Source organism: Sinocyclocheilus rhinocerous, unplaced genomic scaffold (assembly GCF_001515625.1).
Source record: "Sinocyclocheilus rhinocerous isolate Xijiao unplaced genomic scaffold, SAMN03320098_v1.1 scaffold324, whole genome shotgun sequence".
NCBI lineage: Eukaryota > Metazoa > Chordata > Actinopteri > Cypriniformes > Cyprinidae > Sinocyclocheilus > Sinocyclocheilus rhinocerous.
In genome coordinates, this window is record NW_015644072.1 from 545,882 (window position 1) to 566,186 (window position 20,305).

The window sequence follows — 20,305 nt, forward strand, 5'->3', positions numbered from 1 at the left end:
TGGAAAAGGGGGTGGGGAGCAGCAGCTCATTTGCATTTAAAGAGACAGGCCCAAAAAAACTGCGTGTTTCTGCTTCCACTCAAAATAAGCATTTTCAAAATGATATAATAAATGATCTGTGGAGTATTTTGAGCTGAAACTTCATAGACACATTCTGGGGACACCAGAGACTTATATTACATATTGTAAAAAGGGGCATATTATGTCTCCTTTAATTAAAATGAACATGAAAGAAGAAAAGATCTAGTTCTGAATATTAACAAAAACTATAACAGTATCTCAATGATACTTAAATGATTTATTTCAATATCAAGGTTGGGCTTCATTCAGAACTTCATTCATTGCCTTTTGAAGTCCATTTTAATTCCTAAATTTATAATTGATAAAGCAAACAGGACTGTAATTTAAATTGTGAATTGTCATTTAAAATATAAAGAAGTAAATTTGAAAAAGAAGCCATGTGTTTTTGTGTGAATTTACATTATTCAGGCCTGTGAATTAGTATTTTTCAGTGGTGTGTCTCAGTGTAATAAATATCATATTGGTCATGAGGTGTTTATAATTGTCTCTACAGACACCACAGATGACCACACGCTGCTCTGGCTTCTGAACCACATACGGCTCGGCATCCCAGAGCTCATTATCCAGATCCGACATCACAAACACACCAGGATGTACGCCTTCTTCGTCACGGCCACATACGAAAAGTGAGAGGGAGCTTTTATCTTTCCTTTACTTTAATCTCCTGTGTTTGTGAACGCTTTCTTCAGGTGATGCAAGATGACACATGAGGGTCAAGCAAATGCGAGTTTGATGTTTATTGTCATGTTCCAATATGAGCCTCTAAAGAATGCCTGAGAATTTGTGGACCTTATGGGAGCTCATTGAATCAAGACGGTTTATGAAATACACTAACGTTCAAAATAGTGGGGTTGGTAAGATTTTTAAAAAGTTTTTTGAAAGAAGTGACTAATGCTCACCACGGCTGCATTTATTTGATTACAAAAACAGTAATATTGTGAAATATGATTACAATTTAAAGTGTTTTCTATATGAATATATTCTAAAATGTAATTTATTTCTGTGAGTCAAAGCTGAATTTTCAGCAGCATTACTCCAGTCTTCAGTGTCACATGATCCTTCAGAAATCATTCTAATTAGGGGTGCTCCGATCAGGATTTTTGAGGCCGATCACTGATCACCGATCACAGAAAGCAGTATCTGCCGATACCGATCACCGATACCGATCACCGATACCGATCTTTTTAACCCCCTTAATTACTTTTGCATTTACTTCTAGATTTATATATTAAGTTGCTCAAGCAATTGGCAAAACATTTAAACTACTTTTCTTGCGTTATCACAAACTTACCATTGACAGAAATAGTCAGCTCTACTGCCTTTTCTTTTGCATTGAAATCTTTATTACAAGCAATCCTGAGGTTCATAAAGAACTTTGTTTTCCTACCTCCATGAGTGCCACCTGTTATTGCCTTCTTTATCTAAAAGTGTTCTTTCCCTTTAAATCTAGCCAAAAAGCCATATGTGTTGACTGTGAAACACAGTAGACTGTAATAATATGCATTTATGGTGTAATTACTAAATTTTCGTGTCAATCCATGATCATATTTACTGCAAACAATAGCACCAAACTTTAATTCGGCGCTTGCAGAGCAGCAGTAGACTCGGTGCGGAAACGATCTCTGCACTGCTGCAGACACACCGCTCCTGAATGCACTGAAGCCATTTGCGTATTTTGAGAGAGAAAGAGAGAGTGCGCGCGGTGATTCACTCACGCTGTTTGTGAAATTACGTCTCACACAAGGTTTTCAAATTACTTTATAAGTTATTTAATGAAGAAATATGAAGATGAGTACCTCACCTTCAGTATTATAATTATTTCACCCGCGCCGGACAGAGACTGAGACGGTGCCGCTGCATGTCGTGCCAAACCTCTCACGGCAGCGTCATCAGATTGAGATCGTTTTTTTGAGATCGGCCTTTTAGAGACCGCCGATCAATCATCCCAACGTGATCATCGGCCGATAGTGATCGGTAGCCGATCAATCGGAGCACCCCTAATTCTAATATACTGATTTGCTGCTCAAGAAACATTTCTTATTATCAATGTTGAGAACAGTTGTGCTGCCCAATATTTTTGTAAAACATTTTATTTTTTGAAATATTTGAAATAGAAATTTTTGTGACAATGTAAAAGCCTTTAGTGCAACTTTTTGTTCAATTTAATCAAGATTATTCAAGTTAAATAAAGCAAAAAAATCATTACTTTAAATGTTAACTAAAATAAAAAAAGACTTATTTTATTTCAGCTAGTTAACAAGGCAACATTTCTCATTTTCATTTAGTTTAACGTGATGTATTAAAATGACTAAAACTAAAATTGAAATAAAAATTAATAAAACTAGACAAATTATAATTATATAAACTGTATTATTATATCAAGTATAAAAGTAACAAACTAATAAAAATGACTAAAATATACACAACTTTAAAATGAAAATGAAAACATAAAATATAAAAATAAAATCCAATTCAAAATATTAACTACTATAACTACAATAGTATCTCAGTGATACAAAACTAACACTGAATTTAATGCATTCTTGCTTAATAAAAGTATAGATTTGAAAAAAATAAAAATCTTCTGACCCCAAAATTTTGAATGCTAGTGTACAGTTTGTTCTGGAGCATAAGTTATATTTTTCTTTGCTTTATTGTTGTTCATGGTTAAAGGCTAGCTTGAGTTTGACTTTGTTGCTGATGTATTTTTTGTTGTGTGGTCAGTCTTTTACGAGGGGCTGAAGAGATGGAACTGCAGAAAGCTGTGAAGCCGGAGTTTGGTGGCGGCTCTCGCAGTTTCTCCTGTGAGGAAGATTACATCTACGAGAACATTGAGAGTGAACTCTGTTTCTTCACCTCACAGGTCCTTCACAATATTGAGCATAAAGGTTTTGATACAGCATTAAGTTTGTTTTTGTCCATTTGTTATCAAGGCTGCTGATGACATCTCATTTAAACAGAAAAAAGCTATTACAATTTGGAACTTCATACACTAAAAAGAAGTAGTAACCTAAAATGGTAACATCTAAATAAACTGGTTTTATTCAAGTAAACATTATTATTTAATATCATTGAACATAAATACATTCATTTATACCAACAAAACAACTATATATATATATGTGTAAAATATTGTACAGCACAAATAAACTTTAAAAAATAATAATTATACAATTGATATTTTATAATATTACTAAACTGGTAAATTATATTAAATATATTAAAAATATTTCATGTTAATTGAAATAAAGTTGAAATAAAATAACATAGAAATACTTAATAGAACCTAAACTTAAACATCTGGCAAATAACTGAAATAAAGTCATTTGAAGTTTAAGTACTAAAACTAAAATTACACTCTAAAAAACGAATAAAAATAACAGAAGTGCATAACAAAATTACTAAAACTTAAAGTTTAAAAAAACTAAAAACTTAAAATAAAACTTTACAAAAAATAAAAATGAAACAAATTCAAAAATATTAATAAATACTATAATAATATATAAATAAATCATTTGTAAAATTGAAAAGTAGTGCCAACTCAAAGACATCGACATCGAGTTGGGTTGTACATTTTTTGTAACATGAACATTATTGTAGATTGAACCGTGTTCTTTTCCGTATCACAGGAACGTCAAAGCATAATCAAATACTGGCTGGACAATCTCAGAGCTAAACATGGGGAGGCCCTTCACAACATCCACTTCCTGGAAGGGCAGCCAATCAGTGAGTTCTTCTCCTTAGACTTCCTGAGAGCCCTGAGACGTGTGTGCCTGATCTGTACCAGTGGCCTGTATGTATGTATCAGTCGCTCAGTATCTTGATGGTCTGTACCTGAAAGTAATTTGATTTTGCAGGCTGAGGCTTTATATGTTGCTGCTGACAGATGTAGTGAACATTTCTGGAAGGAAAAGTTTTACCAAAGGTTTGAATACCTGTTCATGTTGTGTGTGTGTGTTAGTGAGCGTGAACTGTGTGTGTCTGTTCCAGTTCCTGAGCTGAGGGCGCGAGGTGTGATCCAGCAAGTCTTCCCGCTTCATGAGCAGAGGATTCTGGGACAGCTGATGAAGTCGTGGGTGCAGGCCGTGTGTGAAAAACAGCCACTGGGTTAGTAGTTCGCAGTGGGAAGTCAATTAAATATGCCATTCTTTTCCATTTGTTGTTATTTTAGAATTGAAAAATAATGTTGCTAATAATGTTGCTAACAACCCAGCTGCTCTTAAAGGGTTAGTTCACCCAAAAATGAAGATTAGGCTGCGTTTTACTCACCTCCGAGGCATCCTAGGTGTATATGACTTTCTTCTTTCAGACGAATCCAGTCGGAGTTATATAAAAAATTGTCTTTGATCTTTCAAGCTGTTTAATGCCACTCAGCGGGTGTTGCATTGCTTCAGTCCAAAAGAACTTAAATAAAAATCGCCCATCCATATCCACTATGTTCCAAGAGTTGCTACTATTGTTCGTTTGATTGATATTTCTGTCGCTATGTTCTTAGACCAGCAGGGATATCTGCTGTGTGGTGTTTGCTCTCTTTAATGTGGTGTGGGCCACGTTGTTCTTGGAGCGCTGGAAACGCAGAGGGGCGGAGCTCGCCTATAAGTGGGGTACACTGGACAGCCCAGCTGAATCACTGGAGGAGCCCAGACCCCAGTTCAGGGTAATGACTACGGCAAGCAATTCAAAATTGTAATCGAATTAATTTCATCATGTGCCAATTAATTAATATACATAATTGCACATCAATTTTGGACGGAGAAATTACCCCCAAAACATAATTTAAAGTCATTATTGTGTTGAATGAGAAAAGTATTAAATGGCCATTACAAAAAAAGTAGCTTTAGAAAGAAGTATTGTGATTCATCATTGCATAAATAATGATAATAAATGGGTATTAATGGTTTTCGGGGGGAAAATGAATATTAAAATATGAAATGATTCTTAAAAAGAAATGATACTCTAAATATGAAACTAAAACCCATAATGAGTGAGTCATTCAGCCATTCATTCCACCGATTCATTCAAACTGCTGCTCCATTCAGAAATGAATGAATGGGTCACTGAATCATTCGCTCACTCGTTTTGTTGAAAAACATTGATTCATTCAGTAGCGAAACAACAGTTTTGCTGTGACTTTGTTTGGAATTATTTTTGTTCGCAAAACAGACAATATTGACAACATTGTGTCTAAAATGTCATTTTTTATTTAACTATTGTATAAAATCAATAGCACTTGTGCAGATATAAAAAAAAAAAAACAGCTCTCTTGCTCATATGATATTGCTAAACTATATCATATACTGTAATATACATACAAAAAGACAAAACCAATTATAAAGACAAAAACCCATACATTTTATCTTGATATCTTGAATTTTAGGGGCATATAACTGCTTTCTAATAGGCTACATCACACAGTCAGTCGTCGTCCAGCATCATGTGCGTCACTAAGCTACTGCATGCAATGTAAGATGATGTGCAGGTCCGGGCCGTGTGTTAATCATTTGAATGCATAATTTTTTCCAAAATTAACTGCACCAAATTAACGCATTAAATCGCTAGTCTTAGTAATGGCATCTGATGCATCTAAAAACACGTCTTTTAAACGGCTCTTTAAATGATTTTTCTCTCTCTTGCTCTTCGGGTCAGGGTGTAAAGCGGTGCAGCCCAGTGACGGGCTGTGAAGAGTTTTATTACCCACCGTGGAGGAGGAGAGTGTTCAGATGGCTGGTCAGCTTTCCCATCTGTATATTATGCCTTTGCTTTGTATTTCTGGCCATGCTTGTCTGCTTTGAGCTTCAGGTGAGTTACACACTTTCTCACACACACTGATCTATGGTAGTTGACGTGTCCTGCCGTCAGACAGCCTATTTTTCATCATTTTCTAATTATTATGTATGCAAAGTAAAATAATTAATAACAAATGATGACAAGTAACAGGACCCAAGATATGCCTTATACGTTCATATATCAAATTTTAACCTAATATTGTTATGCTGATATTATAAAGTCCATTAGGGCTGGGTGATTTTTCCGATTTTATAGATTAATTCAAATTTAATGTTTTGGTGGCAAAACATTAAATTCGAATTAATCTATAAAATCGGAAAAATCATTTAAAAATAAAAATTATTTTATTTTTTATAAATCGAGGAATCACGATTTTGAATAGAAATATTACCAAACGTTAGAATTAGACACTCGACACGGGCAGTGGAATAGGAAAAAATGCAGGAAGATGGAAGTTCTTTTAACTTGAGCTCCGTGCTTTTAGAATGCCGTTTCATGCATGAGATGCTGCAAGAGACGAGAGCGCAACTATGAAAAAACTATGGAAAAGCGGTGCAATCCAATAAAAACCTGTTAAGAACTACTACTGTATGTCTGAAATTTCATGTTTGCATCATGTTGGCAGGCTGAAAGCTGCAGTTCATTGTTTTTACAGAACATTTATAGTTAATAATAGTCTGCTGGTGTTTTACCTTCAGTCATTTTGAATTTGAATTACCTTGACTTTCAGAGGGTTAATAAAGAAAAAGTTTCTTGAATCATGTTTTCAAGTTGACTTGTTAAAAATCGTAAAAATCGAGAATCGGTCGAACGTTCTGAAAAAAATCGAGATTTTTTTTTTTTTCCATATCACCCAGCCCTAAAGTCTATAAACGCATTGTGCATTATACATTATTGTTTCTTAGCTGCAAAAAATGCCAAGGGTATGCAGGAGAGATAAAAAGGTCTTTAAATAACATTTTTTAAAGAAAAAAAATTAAAACATTACGTTACGTTAAACATTATAAATGGTCCTCATGGGGAAAAAACACAATTATGATAATAATAATATATGACATATATGATGTTTCTATGGAAGCCCATTTCCACCACAGAATAAAAAAATGAGAAAAAAAGTCATAATTTTGAGAAAAAAAAGTCATAATTATTTGAGAAATAAAAATAAATAGAAACTAAATCGTAAAAATCGAGAATCGGTCGAACGTTCTGAAAAAAATCGAGATTTTTTTTTTTTTCCATATCACCCAGCCCTAAAGTCTATAAACGCATTGTGCATTATACATTATTGTTTCTTAGCTGCAAAAAAATGCCAAGGGTATGCAGGAGAGATAAAAAGGTCTTTAAATAACATTTTTTAAAGAAAAAAAATTAAAACATTACGTTACGTTAAACATTATAAATGGTCCTCATGGGGAAAAAACACAATTATGATAATAATAATATATGACATATATGATGTTTCTATGGAAGCCCATTTCCACCACAGAATAAAAAAATGAGAAAAAAAGTCATAATTTTGAGAAAAAAAAGTCATAATTATTTGAGAAATAAAAATAAATAGAAACTTACAATTCTAACTTTTTCTCTCAATTCCGAGTTTATATCTCAGATTTCTTTTCCGCCACGGAATAACAAATAAGTAATTTCGACTATTTATCTCATGAAATTGCAAGCTTATATTTAACAATTGTGACTTCTCTCAATTCAGATAGAAACTCAGAATTGCGAGAAAAAAGTCTCAATTGTGAGATTACCTTTTTTTATCCTGTGGCAGAAATGATCTTCCATATGTTTCACCATAATACAGTATATGATACAAATAATAAAAGTAATATTAAAATGGATTTACATATTAGTGAGTGCAAATGCTTGAGTGCAAATAGAAAATAGTTCATGTAATGTGAGTTGTAATGAGGTGATGTTTGGCAGGAATTTGTGATGGGAATTAAGGAGCTTCCACGTGTAGCAAGATTCATCCCTAAAATCATGTTGGCCATCACTGTGACGGCGTGTGATGAGGTGTACAGAAAGATCGCCTGCTGGCTAAATGACATGGGTGAGTCACAGGATATATGTGGTCATTTATTATTTAAAGTGTTCACGAACACTATATTCAACAAAACTGGATTTTAGGAGGGAGTTCTGCATTAAACTCGGGAAGTTTTGGTTTACAGTTTGTCAGTAGTAAAAAGTAACAATCCGAAATGGATTATGGTCTGGATTTTGGGAATTCGGCCCTCCAGAAGCTAAACGCAGGAGTGAGAAGGAGACAGAAGATCAACACTGGCTAGTTGTTAGGCTCCTGTGAGCTGAATACTAATGTCTGAGTCTTCTGTTTCCCACAGAAAACTACAGACTCCAGAGTGCCTATGAGAAAAATCTCATCATCAAAATGGTTCTTGTAAGTATCAATAGAAAAATAAATAAATACTTTATATATAAAATGTTTAATGACCAGACTGGGTTTTAAATATTCATAAACTTTTACTAAAACTAAACCAGTTTTGTTCCTCAAATGTTCTCTTTCTTTCTCAGTTTCAGTTTGTAAATTCTTATCTCAGCCTTTTCTATATTGGATTCTACCTCAAAGACATGGAGCGTCTGAAAGAGGTGAGAGTCTCGGACTGGACCATATGAACACCTGCTCTGAGCTTCTAACTAAAACTACACCACAGAAACACAAATCACTCAAAACATCAGAGCTGCATGCATTCTGTAAATATAATGAACTGAAATATATATGTGACCCTGGACCACAAAACCAGTCATATGGGTCAGTTTTTTGAAATTGAGATTTATACATCATCTGAATGCTGAATAAATAAGCTTTCCATTGATGTATACAACTACTTGATACAACTATTTGAAAATCTGGACTCTTGAGGATGTAAAAAAATCAAAATACTGAGAAAATCGCCTTTAAAATTGTCCATCAGATTTCAAACTTCAAATTTACTGTATATTTATATACACTACCATTCAAAATATGGGTTCACTTTTAATATTTTAGATTAATAGTTGCTCACCAAGACTGATTTATTCAATCTAAAATACAGTAAAAACAGTATTATTTTGAAATAATATTAGAATTTAAATTAACAGATTTCTATTCTATTCAGAAATTCTTTGATGAAAATAAAGTTTAAAACAACAGCATCTATCTGAAATATAATCCTTTGTATCATTATAAATGCCTTTACCGTCACTTTTGATCAATGTAATGGATCCTTGCTGAATTAAAGTATACATTTCTTTTAAAAAATCTTACTGACCCCAAAGTTTTGAACTTGTGTTATTTTAGTATCATTGAGATACATTTATAGGGTTTATATTTTGAATTTATATTTTCTGTTTTCATTTCATTTTATTTTTTAATGGTTAATAGTTTAATACTTTTATTAATAGTTAATAGTTTTTATTACATTTTATTTCCGTTTTAGTTAAGTACATCAACTTAAACTAAATGAAAATGAGAAACTAGCTGAAATCATTTTTTTATATTTTATTTTAGTTCAGTTAAAATGTATTTTATTTCAAGCGATGAAGGTCCTTTATGGTTTTAGTTTTAGTTAACTATAATAACAACCCTTTTTTGAATTTATTTACTTGTAATTAAAATGAACATTTTAAATCAAACTGCCCAACTGTGTCAGAGTGGAATCGACATTATCAGTGCTCAGCCTTGTAAGGTGATGGTGTAACGTGTTGGTGTTCCTATTGCTGTAGATGCTGGCCACACTGCTGATTATCCGGCAGTTTGTGCAGAACATGAAGGAAGTCCTGCAGCCCTACCTGGCCGAGCGCCACCGACTGGGTGAGCTCACGCTGCGGGCCGTTTGGGAGCTGCTGGTGTCTGCACTGCTCAAGTATGGGCGGCTTGCAGCAGGACGAGCACAAGTGTCACCCAGCGACCCCACCGTGCTCGGGTCAGGCCTGCGCGGGCCACAGATGGGTGAGGAGGGCCCTCGGGAGAGACGAGAACGCAAGTGTCTGGACGGTGGCTGCGGCGTCCCGGATGAGGATGTGGAGGAGGAGCCTGGGGAGAGGCACAGCGAAGAAGATAACGAATCGGAGAGCCTCATCGACTGCGGCATGAAGCTCCGGAAGGTCAGTTTCATTGAGAAGGTGGAGCGTAAGTCCGCAAGCTGCGTCAGCCCGGTGGACGACAGCTTCCTGGAGGAGGGGAGTCCCACCATGGTGGAGAGGGGCATGGATCCTGCCTCAGTTTTCGAGATGTGTGATGATTATGATGATGAAAACGGGGTTCCGGAGATGAAGGAGCTGACAGCCGAGCCGCTGCCAGCGGGAGTGGAGAACAACACGTCAGTCCGGCTCAGGAAGAGGGGGCGGAGCTTAGAGAGGGCTGACGGTAAGACCAAGAGAGATTCGTGGATGGATCCTCCCGAGGAGCAAGAAACCACCACGTTAACACAGGCCGAGATGGAGAGCTGCATGCAAACAAACCAGGTCAGAAGGCACACCATACTTACTACTTATATTTTTGTTTTCATTTTTCTGTTTAGATTTGCATTGAAATGTAAAAACAATAAATGAATTAGATTTTTTTTTAAATTTAAATCGAATACATTTGAATATAATATAGTTGGATATAATGAAACATTTACATTTGGCCCATGGCCTTCAATCAAGTTTTTTTTTTTTTGCCCTTCGTATTAAAACACCTAAAACAAGCAGCAACTAACATTTTATTGAGAAAGTGTTCAAATCTAATTTAAAGGGATAGTTCGCCCAAAAACAAAAACTGTCATCATTTACTCAATGACAAGTTGTTCCAAACCTGTATGAGTTCCTTTCTTCTGTTGAACATAACAGAAGATATTTTAAAGAATGTGGGTAAGCAAACAGATGCTGGTCCCCATTGACTTACATAGTATGGAGAAAGAAAAATACTATAAATGTCAATGGGGACCAGCAGCTGTGAGGGTGAGTAAATGATGACAAAATTTTCATTTTTGTGTGACCTGTCCCTTTAATTTATGTCTTCAAAAAAAATCAGTGTTGACCATCATCATCATTAAAACAAGCCTACTTATTTAACATACATTAAAATGGACTAAAATAATTTGCTAATACGTAAAACGTCGCTAAAATGTTTTCTTTTGGATGTGAAACTAACATTCAGTTGTTGTTTTCGTGCCATTTATGATTTGGAATGTAGCTCAGAATGTATATCCAAGTTGTTTAGCAGATGATTGTGCACAAATAAGAAAAAATAAATAAATACTTTTATTCAGCAACGGCGCATTAAATTGATCAAAAGTGACAATAAGGTTTGACATTGTAAAATAAATTAATTAATTAATTAAATAAATGCTGTTCTTTTGAACCTGATGTGAAATTTTTTTTTAAATGTATCATGGCTCCACAAAAACATGAAGCACCACAACTGTTTTCAACATTGATAATAAAATGTTTTTTGAGGATTTTTTTCAAACTTTTCAACAGTAGTGTAAAATACAATTTCTATAGTATTTTAAAGATTATTAAAACAGAACACAGTGGTTTGCAATTGAAGTACTCTCTCACAGATGTCTCTGTAACGTGTGTGTGTTCTAGAGTACGGATGTTCTACTGCCTGCAGGCAAGCAGATCCTTCTGACTGACATACTTTCTTCTAAACCTCTAAAACAAAGTGTCCCTAAATTGCTTTCCAGGACACTTTCCAGGACTACCAGGAGATGTTTGTTCAGTTTGGATATGTGGTGCTCTTTTCCTCTGCCTTTCCATTGGCCGCCATGTGTGCCCTCATTAACAATATCATTGAGATCCGGAGCGACGCGTTTAAACTGTGCACCAGCTTACAGAGACCTTTCGGCCTGAGGGTGTGGAGCATCGGGCAATGGCAGGTTAGACTACACTGAGTACTCTGAAAATCATTAGAATACTCATCTGATGCTGCTCTAAGAGTGTCTTTATACAACAAGGTTGTGTAAAAGTCCTGTGTCATTGCACAGACAGTGATGGAAGCCATGGGTCTGATTGCCATCATAGTGAACTGCTATCTGATTGGTCAGTGCGGGCAGCTACAAAGACTGTTTCCCTGGCTTAGTCCTGAGATGGCCATTATCTCCATCGTCATCCTAGAGGTACGTACACACACTCGAGTACATACACACCAGTGTTATTTTAGTATCATTGAGAGACAATTAATGTTACTATTGTTCTTTATTAATATTTTTAATCAATTTTGTTGTGTTTTTGCCTTTTTAGTAGGTATATACATGTTTATTCAATTTTATTTCAGTTTTAGTTGTAGTTATTTAAGTACATCATGTTAAGCTACGTTAAAAAAGAAATGTTGCCCGGCAACTAGCTGAAATAGTGTTTTTTAAGGGTTTTCATTTTAGTTTCAGTTAACTATAATAACTCTGATACAACTCTTTATTAGGGATGGGTGATATGCCAAAAAAATATTTAAAAAAAATTTCAGGAAGGCTATTTTGCAAGTTACTGAGCAGTAAAAACTAGTACAGCCAATATAAGTAAAAAGCTCTCATGCTATTGAAGACATGTAAACAGTCAGAACAAAAAACAAATGGCAAGCACTAGAACAAATAAACATGATACAAATGAAGTAAATTGTGCAGGTAAGTCTGACTAACAGTATTGAGGTAAGAAATACTACAGAAATTGAATAAAGTAATCAAATGTAAAATGCAACACTGGATGAATGAATGAACTGTTTACATTCAATTAAGACAACTCATGATCTATGCCTATTGTAAACTACATGATTTTCTGTCAAATCTGTCAGCTCTGACTGCCCAAAATAAGGCTCAGACTTCAGCAAATACCGTCAAATCGTCCAGACTGCAACCTCAGGCAAAAGGTTGTGTAGTGTATTCCAGCCTTTAGAAGAAAAGCTTCTTTCTATAAGACCCTCAGGGCAAAAAGTATTCCGCAGTAAATCACATGAGATTAGCTTTGTCATTTGCACTTACTTCAAAAATGTTATCATTATTACTTCTATGCTTCCAGTACAATCATAAAGCATACCTCTATTTGCTTCTCAAACCATGCCAGCAAGTCTGAAGTTCCTCCTGAACTGACCTCTTTCACTTGAAGACCTGTTGTATTCAGTTTCTTGTCCTAGCACACAAATGACAATAAACTGACTTTCTCTCTTTCCTCGCGTGAGCAGCACTTTGCAGTACTACTGAAGTATATCATTCATGTGGCAATACCAGACATCCCCAGCTGGGTTGGAGAGGAAATGGCCAAGCTGGAGTTTCAGCGCAAAGAGGCGTTTAAGGTAATACCCCATCCACCGTTGAGCGAAACAATATTTAGGAAACTGAATATTATAAGGATTGTGGTATAGACTCTTTTGACTTGAACCAGTACACAACCACAAACAGCTGATCAACACGTTCTGAATCTAGCATTCTGGCAGCAACTGGATTCATTGCTGGTGTACATGTGTTTTCAGAAGCATGAGCGTCAGGCACAGCAGCATTTCCAGGAGCAGCAAAGGAGGAAGCGTGAGGAGGAGGAGCGGCAGCGCCAGGCGGAGTATCAGGCCCGGCGTGATCGAGACGACGGCCGCTCGGACTCCTCGGGTGGCGACCACCACCACGACAAGAGCCACAGTGGCAAATCCAGACCAGGGGGTGGGGGGGAGAAACCCAAACGTCCCAGCTCGCTTCTTGGAAACAATAATGTCATGAAACTGAAGCAGATAATCCCTCTACAGAACAAGTTTTCTTCTGGCACAGCCCGTTCCCCGCAGTCACCCACGGGTAGCGAACCCAAGCTACCGGGTTTCCTCAGTTTTAAGTTCCTAAAGTCACCTGAGAACAAAAAGGAGGCAGCGGCGGCGGCGGCTTCCGCTAGTGTGTCGACAGCTCCTCCAGTCCAGGAGAGGGCAGAAAGGTCCCAATCACCTAACAAGTCCTTCAATCCTGGGAAACTGTTTAACTTTGGGAAATCAGAAGGAGGGGCATGTGTAAATGGGGCTCAGCCTTCAAAACCAGGGGATGGGGGACAGGTGCAGGACAAGCCCCCAACAAAGTCCGACCTCAATGGGGTCCCTGACGAAATCCCATCCCCTTGTGGAGAGAATGGGGATAATGGATCCTCATCCGATGCTGATCCATCAGGCCCTAAGATGTAACAAGAAAATGATCTCCATTAAAAAAAAAAAAAACAGTGTGAGACTTAGTAACACTGAGGGCAGGAGAGTGGGAATGTTTTTGAGGCTGTGCAAGACTTGACCTGAAAGCTGTTAAGTAAAATAATGGGGAATTCACTAAAAGCCCGGGTGTACTTCATTTTCCGCGTTCTATCTGTCTAGCGCACAACTGAGCCTGCAAGTGTACTATATTGACGCGGAGCATAGATGGATGTGTTCGGCACGTGCGCCACCTAGTGGACTTCTATTTTTTGAGTACTGAAATCGCTCGCACATGCACTGCTGTATGCACACAAGTCCAAAAATTGGGCTGTAAGCAGACGGTGTGCACGGCTAATAATGAAAATTGCGTCACGTGGACTGTTCTCAAGCCAAAGCAGAACACGGACTAGGGAAGTTTATTTCCGGCTTTAGAATACATTGGGTCCAGATTAACGTTGTGTATTTGCACGTGTAGCGTGCTTCATTTTAGCACCCAGTTCACTGAAGTGAGCGTATCAGGTAATAGTCGCTACTAGAGGTCGACTGATAATGTATTTTACCGATAACGATTTAGGTTGGACCGCAATGGCCGATAACCATCCACTAGTTTTTAAAATGGATACTGAATGAAAACAAACATAACACTTCAATAAAATAGTGCAGACCTTTCTAACAGAAAAAAAAAAAAAAAAAAATGAAAATATACTGTACTTTTTAAATGATATATAAAACAACGATTTGGGTCAAATATAATGTCATTTAATGGAAAATCGCCTTTATAATTTGGATTTAAATGTTTTGTTTATATGTTTCTGTGGGCTGCATGAACATCAATTTGATTTCTTACGTCACTAGCTTTAAATATGCAACTTTGCTGACTAACAAATGCATAAAAGTGACCAGCTGGAGATAAACTAATAGAAATCGTGACATTAAACATTTGTGTCAGGCATTTCGTCACCAAAATAGTACACGCGTACTGTATACGCATCATCCAATTTTTGTAACCATGCGTACAATGTCCCAGGCCGTTGTTTCACAGAAAATGAAACTGAAGAGACAGAACAACAACAACAAAATATGAAGACTGCAACAACAACAGACACCCGCATTGACAAGCGCTTGTGTGACACAACTAGGGCTGCACGATAAATCGCATGCGATATTTAACGCGCAACTTGTCAGAAAGCCGGTTCTGTAATCAGCGGTAAATCTCCAGTGAACAACGGCTCTGTGTAGTTAATGCTGCTCAATGTGAAAGCACGCACGTGATGGAGATTTACCGCTGATTACAGAATGGCTTTACTGACAAGATGCGCGTTAAATATCGCATGCGATTTATCGTGCAGCCCTAGACACAACCCTGAAAAACTATGGATTTATGCCAGTAACCGATTATTCCAGCAATCATTTATCGGTGCCGATTAATCGGTAAAACCAATCAATCAGTCGGCCTCTAGTCACCACAAAATTAGTGCTGAGGGTGCTTGCACCTTATTTCCAGACAAACGCTGACAGATAGCGAGTGGTAAAATCGTAAACTTTTAAAAATGACAAAAAAAATTTGCTTGCTGCTGGAAAACGTACACAAACATCCATTTTAAATACAAATCCGTTTTCCGTCAGTGCTAATCTAGCACGTTTTATAATGCACTTCATTTGCATAGAAAGTAAGATGACAACAACGTTGACGTAATTTAAATACGCATGGCGCAGTGCAATATCGGTGCATATACAACCTGGTTAAGTTGGATTGCAGCTGGTAAATGACGCATGGCTACAGCGGTGCAACTGTTTAGTGAATTCGCCCCATAATGGTCAATGCTTTGCTATATTTCAGAAGAACTACAAAGACCCCCCTCCACACACACGCACACTTATTCACACACACACACACATTGCCTTTTCTGCAATCCAACTAGGAATGCATGAGCTGCGTTTCTGACGGTTTTTAAAGTGCAATGTTTAATTACTAGTCTGATAATTGTAACATTTTATTGGGTTGCCGGTAGAAACAAAAAAAAACATGAAAAATCATTTACCTAACATTTCATACCAGTCACACAGTACGACCTCCAAAATACCAAAACAACTATAATCTCACAAGCAGCAGTTCCAACTATGGGTGGTGAAAACTTTTGTATGCGTTTAAAACAGCTGGTTTAGTAGAGCAATAGCAAACTTTACAAGCAAAAACTACTGGTGGTTAAGTAAGTCCATGCTGAATAACAGGCTCCGAATGGCGATATTCTCTTATTAATTAATAAGCGAAAATCAATAATGAAAACTGCAATGAAACAAACGCAAAGAGATGTGTGATGTTGATTATTTATTTGTCTGAAATTTGTTTATCCATTACACACTATTGTGAAGCGCTGTACACAAAGGCAGCAGGAGGGGCTGGATAGATACCTGTCAGGAAAATTAGTGTCTTCTCCTGAATTTGATGGTCATCGCGTTTGCATTGCCACCAATATCCTTATCATGGCTCTGAAACTTCAAGCTGATATATTACTTATAGTGCAGACTTTAACCCTTCGTAACTTCATCACATCAGATTGGAAACTACCCTAAACTTCAGCAAGATAGTGTTGAAACCTCTTGTGGCAGGAAAACAGATGTACAGACATTTCATACACCTCCAGTCAAACATTTGGACGTAGTGAAAAACGTTTTCATAAAAAGGCTTTTTTTTTTTTTTTTTTTTATAAAATTTTAATTAAAAAATGAAAAAGCTGACTTTGAAGGAGCTTAAATATAAGATAGTTTTGTTAACATTTTTGGTCAATACATAAATCATATACGTTATTATGTATATGAATTATACATATAGTTCAGATATTTCCATTTGTATTTTTTCATAGTTTTAAAAACTTTCTAAAATTGGGAAATGTGTTTCCAAACTGTTGACTGGTGGTATATGATAATAATTATGATAATGATTGGATAGTTCAATATTAATGAGTCATTATCCTGCAAGCCAATGTAAACGGCCTCATTACATATTAAAATGCTGTATTTTATTGTAATACACTACTGAAATAATCCACTCTCACTACTATTAATCTACATGTTGCCAACTTTAATTTATTCATGCCTACCTAATACCTATGTTTTTTTGTTTTTTTTTACTGAAGCAAAAGTAATATTTGCCTCCTCTTTGCACATTATTTTAGTGTACATCATTTTGTTTTTGTGTACAGCTGCTAAGCACGTGCTTGGGTTTGTAAATGTGAAGGAAGCCGTAAATGTTTCTCAAACAAGCCGTCTCTGACTTTAGAGGCAGTCTGAATTTGTGTTTTTCAAAGAAAGTTTGTCCTGAGCAACTAAAAGGGAGGGTCTTATCTTAACACAATGTGCTCAGTTGTTGCTATCAAAACCCGTTACAGAAGTGTCACACCCTATGAAGGGTTTCTATGAAGCAGTTGAATCTGTGTAAAGCTGGCTGCTTATATTCCAGTGTAAGGTCATGAAGAAACAAGAGGTGCCTCAAGTAATGGAATATTACATTTTTACTTTTAGGTTTCATAGAAAACAAAACAAACTATGCATTTAGTTCTTTATTTGGTTGACAGGATTTGCTGAACAGAAGTTGTTGCAATAATATTTTGGCCTGAATGGTCATTTTAATCTGTTTTATGTTCTGAATTTGTTTAGTACATGTTTATCAAGCCATTAATTATGGTTATATAGGTCATGCAGTTTTTTTTTGTTTTTTTCCATTTCATTGACAAATTCATCCATTACTACAACAACCAACAACAATATACTTCCTTTGGGTCTTAAATATGTTTTAACCAAATATGAATTAGTTTTCTCCAAAAAATTGAAACTAAATGATATTATTATATTCTTATATCCAATATGCATTGCATATGCAAAAACTGGATTTGATTATAACATTGGATATAATTTTTGTTTTGTGAAATGGTTGGATATGTTACATTCTCACAGTATTAAAAAGAGTAAAACACATCGTTCCCTGTGGCAACAGCAGCATTTATAATCTAGGAATGAAGTATGTGTCACCTAAAACAGTTTTTTGTCTTTTATTTAGTTTGATATTCCCTTGATAGAGTAACTCAGGTCCACTGACTGATGGACTGTAAGAATGTTTTTGATTATAGATGGATAGAAAAAGTCAATAATTGGTGAGGAATTGGAAGTGTTTGTTGGTAAGAGGCATTTTTTGCTTGGTCGCTTTCTTTTTGAACTGAACTCTGCAATATGACAGATCTTGGCGTATTAGAAACCGTGAGGCTGCTGCAATGTTTCAGTATCATCCGTCCACATCAAGGCCACATTATCTCTGCAGTTAATGTAGTCAGACCGTCTGCTCTGACCTAATAACATTCATGTTTCTGTTGTTGTTTAATGGAATGATTTGAGTAGTTAAGCTACCGATAGCTGCAAGCATTACGAGGCTGCATTAGGTTGTTGTCTAAGAACTGCTTTGCATTGGGTTTAACTGTGAAATATGAAGTGATTGTGATGAGGGGCCACAGAACTCCCGCTCTGAAGGCAACCTCACAAACCTATCATGAGCTCTTCCAATGTTCCACTGTAAAACTATTCTTTAGTAAAAAAAAAATAAAAAAAAACAATATTAGGGAATGGGATTATTTATTTATTTTATTTTGTCATATTTTTGTAAGAACTGAAATGGGATAATAAATAGATTTAAATGTATTGTTTTTCTGAGTTGTCTTTCAAGTTTCTTTTTTAGTTAGAAAGTAATTTATTCTTGTATGCTGCTTTAGTATTGTCAACACGCTCTCATGATTCATAGCTATTTTACATTTTGGCAAATTGGTGGCTAATTCATATGAATTTACTTTAAGAATATGAATTTAGTTAACTAAAACTGAAATAAAAATTAATAAAACTATATAGATATATATTTTTAAAAAGCTACTAAAAATGACAAAAACACTTTAAACTTTAACAAAGTTTACAATGAATCAGGAAATATAAAAATAAAAAGCTGATTTAAAATATTAATATTAACTTTAATAGTATCTCTGATACTAAAATAACATTGTTTCATGCTTTTATTATGTTGCGGTCGGTTTGACTCATTTTTTGAGTTTTTGGAAATACTGGTTGATGTTTTTCTTGAATTTTATTTTATTTTTTTCATTTGGGGCATAAAAATGCTTGCAAATGTTGACACTGGTGTGTTGTGGAATGCGCAGAAATAATTACGGTTATAGGGTAGAGTGCGGGAAAACTCCCCCCTTAAAGGACTGTGTATTTTTTTTTCTGTGAAACAAAAATCAAATGTGTCCAGAATTATCATATTTTTAGTGACAATGACATCAGTTATAAACCAAGTATGAAAAATGTCAAGAGTTTTCATGTTATTAGATTTTTAACAAAAATTTAATTTGTAGCAAGGAGGCGTTTTGCACAGGTGGGGTAAAATACCCCCAGTCTGACAAAGCAATTTGCTTTATACATTTACAGTAAAATCAGAGTACAGGCAGTTTTGCTTAAAAAGAATATGATCAGTAATTATGATTTACAAAATTATAATAGCCTACAGGTGCATCTCAATAAATTAGAATGTCGTGGAAAAGTTCATTTCTAGCTACCTGATAATAACTTGAGTAATTTTTAAATATAAAGTTCAAAACATTTTATTCAACCGACTAGTAACCATACATTTGATGAGAAAACAAAGGATTTGATGTTCAGAACAGAGTAATACAGTAATTAAGCCAGGCCCCCTGGGGGCTTTTTACTCCACAGACTAGGTTTGAAAAAAAAATTATGAAAATATAATTCTATTTTTCTTAAAGGGGTCATATGATGCTTTTTTAAAGATCATTATTTTGTGTATTTGTGTGATGTTTTACAAAACAACAAGCTTTTAAAACTTTTTTTTCTTACTGCTGAAAATGAGATCACTGACTGTGAAATCTGTTTTCTCTCAGGTTCATCATCAGTGTAAACTTTGAGGTGAATACTTCTACATCACTCTTGTCAACGTAGTCCATAGCAACAACAAAAATGTATCTTTGACTATCTGGTTATTTTGTGAAAAAACAATAGGGGGGCATTTTACCCCACTCTAATGTTCTATCTATCTATCTATCTATCTATCTATTTATTATTGTATTTATTTATTATTTTATGTAACTTTCTCAACTACCCTTTTAGGATATTTACATTTATGCATTTGGTTTATCTGAAGAAACTTACACTGCATTGAAAGCATATATATTTATCAGTTCATGCATGTTTAGTATCTACGGTGACGCATTTGCTGCCACACATATTTTTTTTCCACTCAATTATGTT

The 20,305-nt window shown here is 35.6% G+C and overlaps 1 protein-coding gene across 1 annotated transcript in view; it reads left to right on the forward strand.

The window, feature by feature from the left end:
- Nucleotides 1–14,666, forward strand: part of LOC107757950 (anoctamin-8) — a 25,488-nt gene extending 10,822 nt beyond the window's left edge. Inside the window, 14 exon segments of the mRNA XM_016575562.1 lie at nucleotides 553–707; nucleotides 2,806–2,944; nucleotides 3,711–3,807; nucleotides 4,072–4,195; nucleotides 4,438–4,738; nucleotides 5,728–5,880; nucleotides 7,798–7,924; nucleotides 8,214–8,269; nucleotides 8,404–8,478; nucleotides 9,595–10,335; nucleotides 11,544–11,735; nucleotides 11,844–11,975; nucleotides 13,031–13,141; nucleotides 13,319–14,666. Of these exon segments, the coding sequence (XP_016431048.1) occupies nucleotides 553–707; nucleotides 2,806–2,944; nucleotides 3,711–3,807; nucleotides 4,072–4,195; nucleotides 4,438–4,738; nucleotides 5,728–5,880; nucleotides 7,798–7,924; nucleotides 8,214–8,269; nucleotides 8,404–8,478; nucleotides 9,595–10,335; nucleotides 11,544–11,735; nucleotides 11,844–11,975; nucleotides 13,031–13,141; nucleotides 13,319–14,002 (3,087 nt within the window). The 3' untranslated portion in view covers nucleotides 14,003–14,666.
- Nucleotides 14,667–20,305: the final 5,639 nt, after the last annotated feature.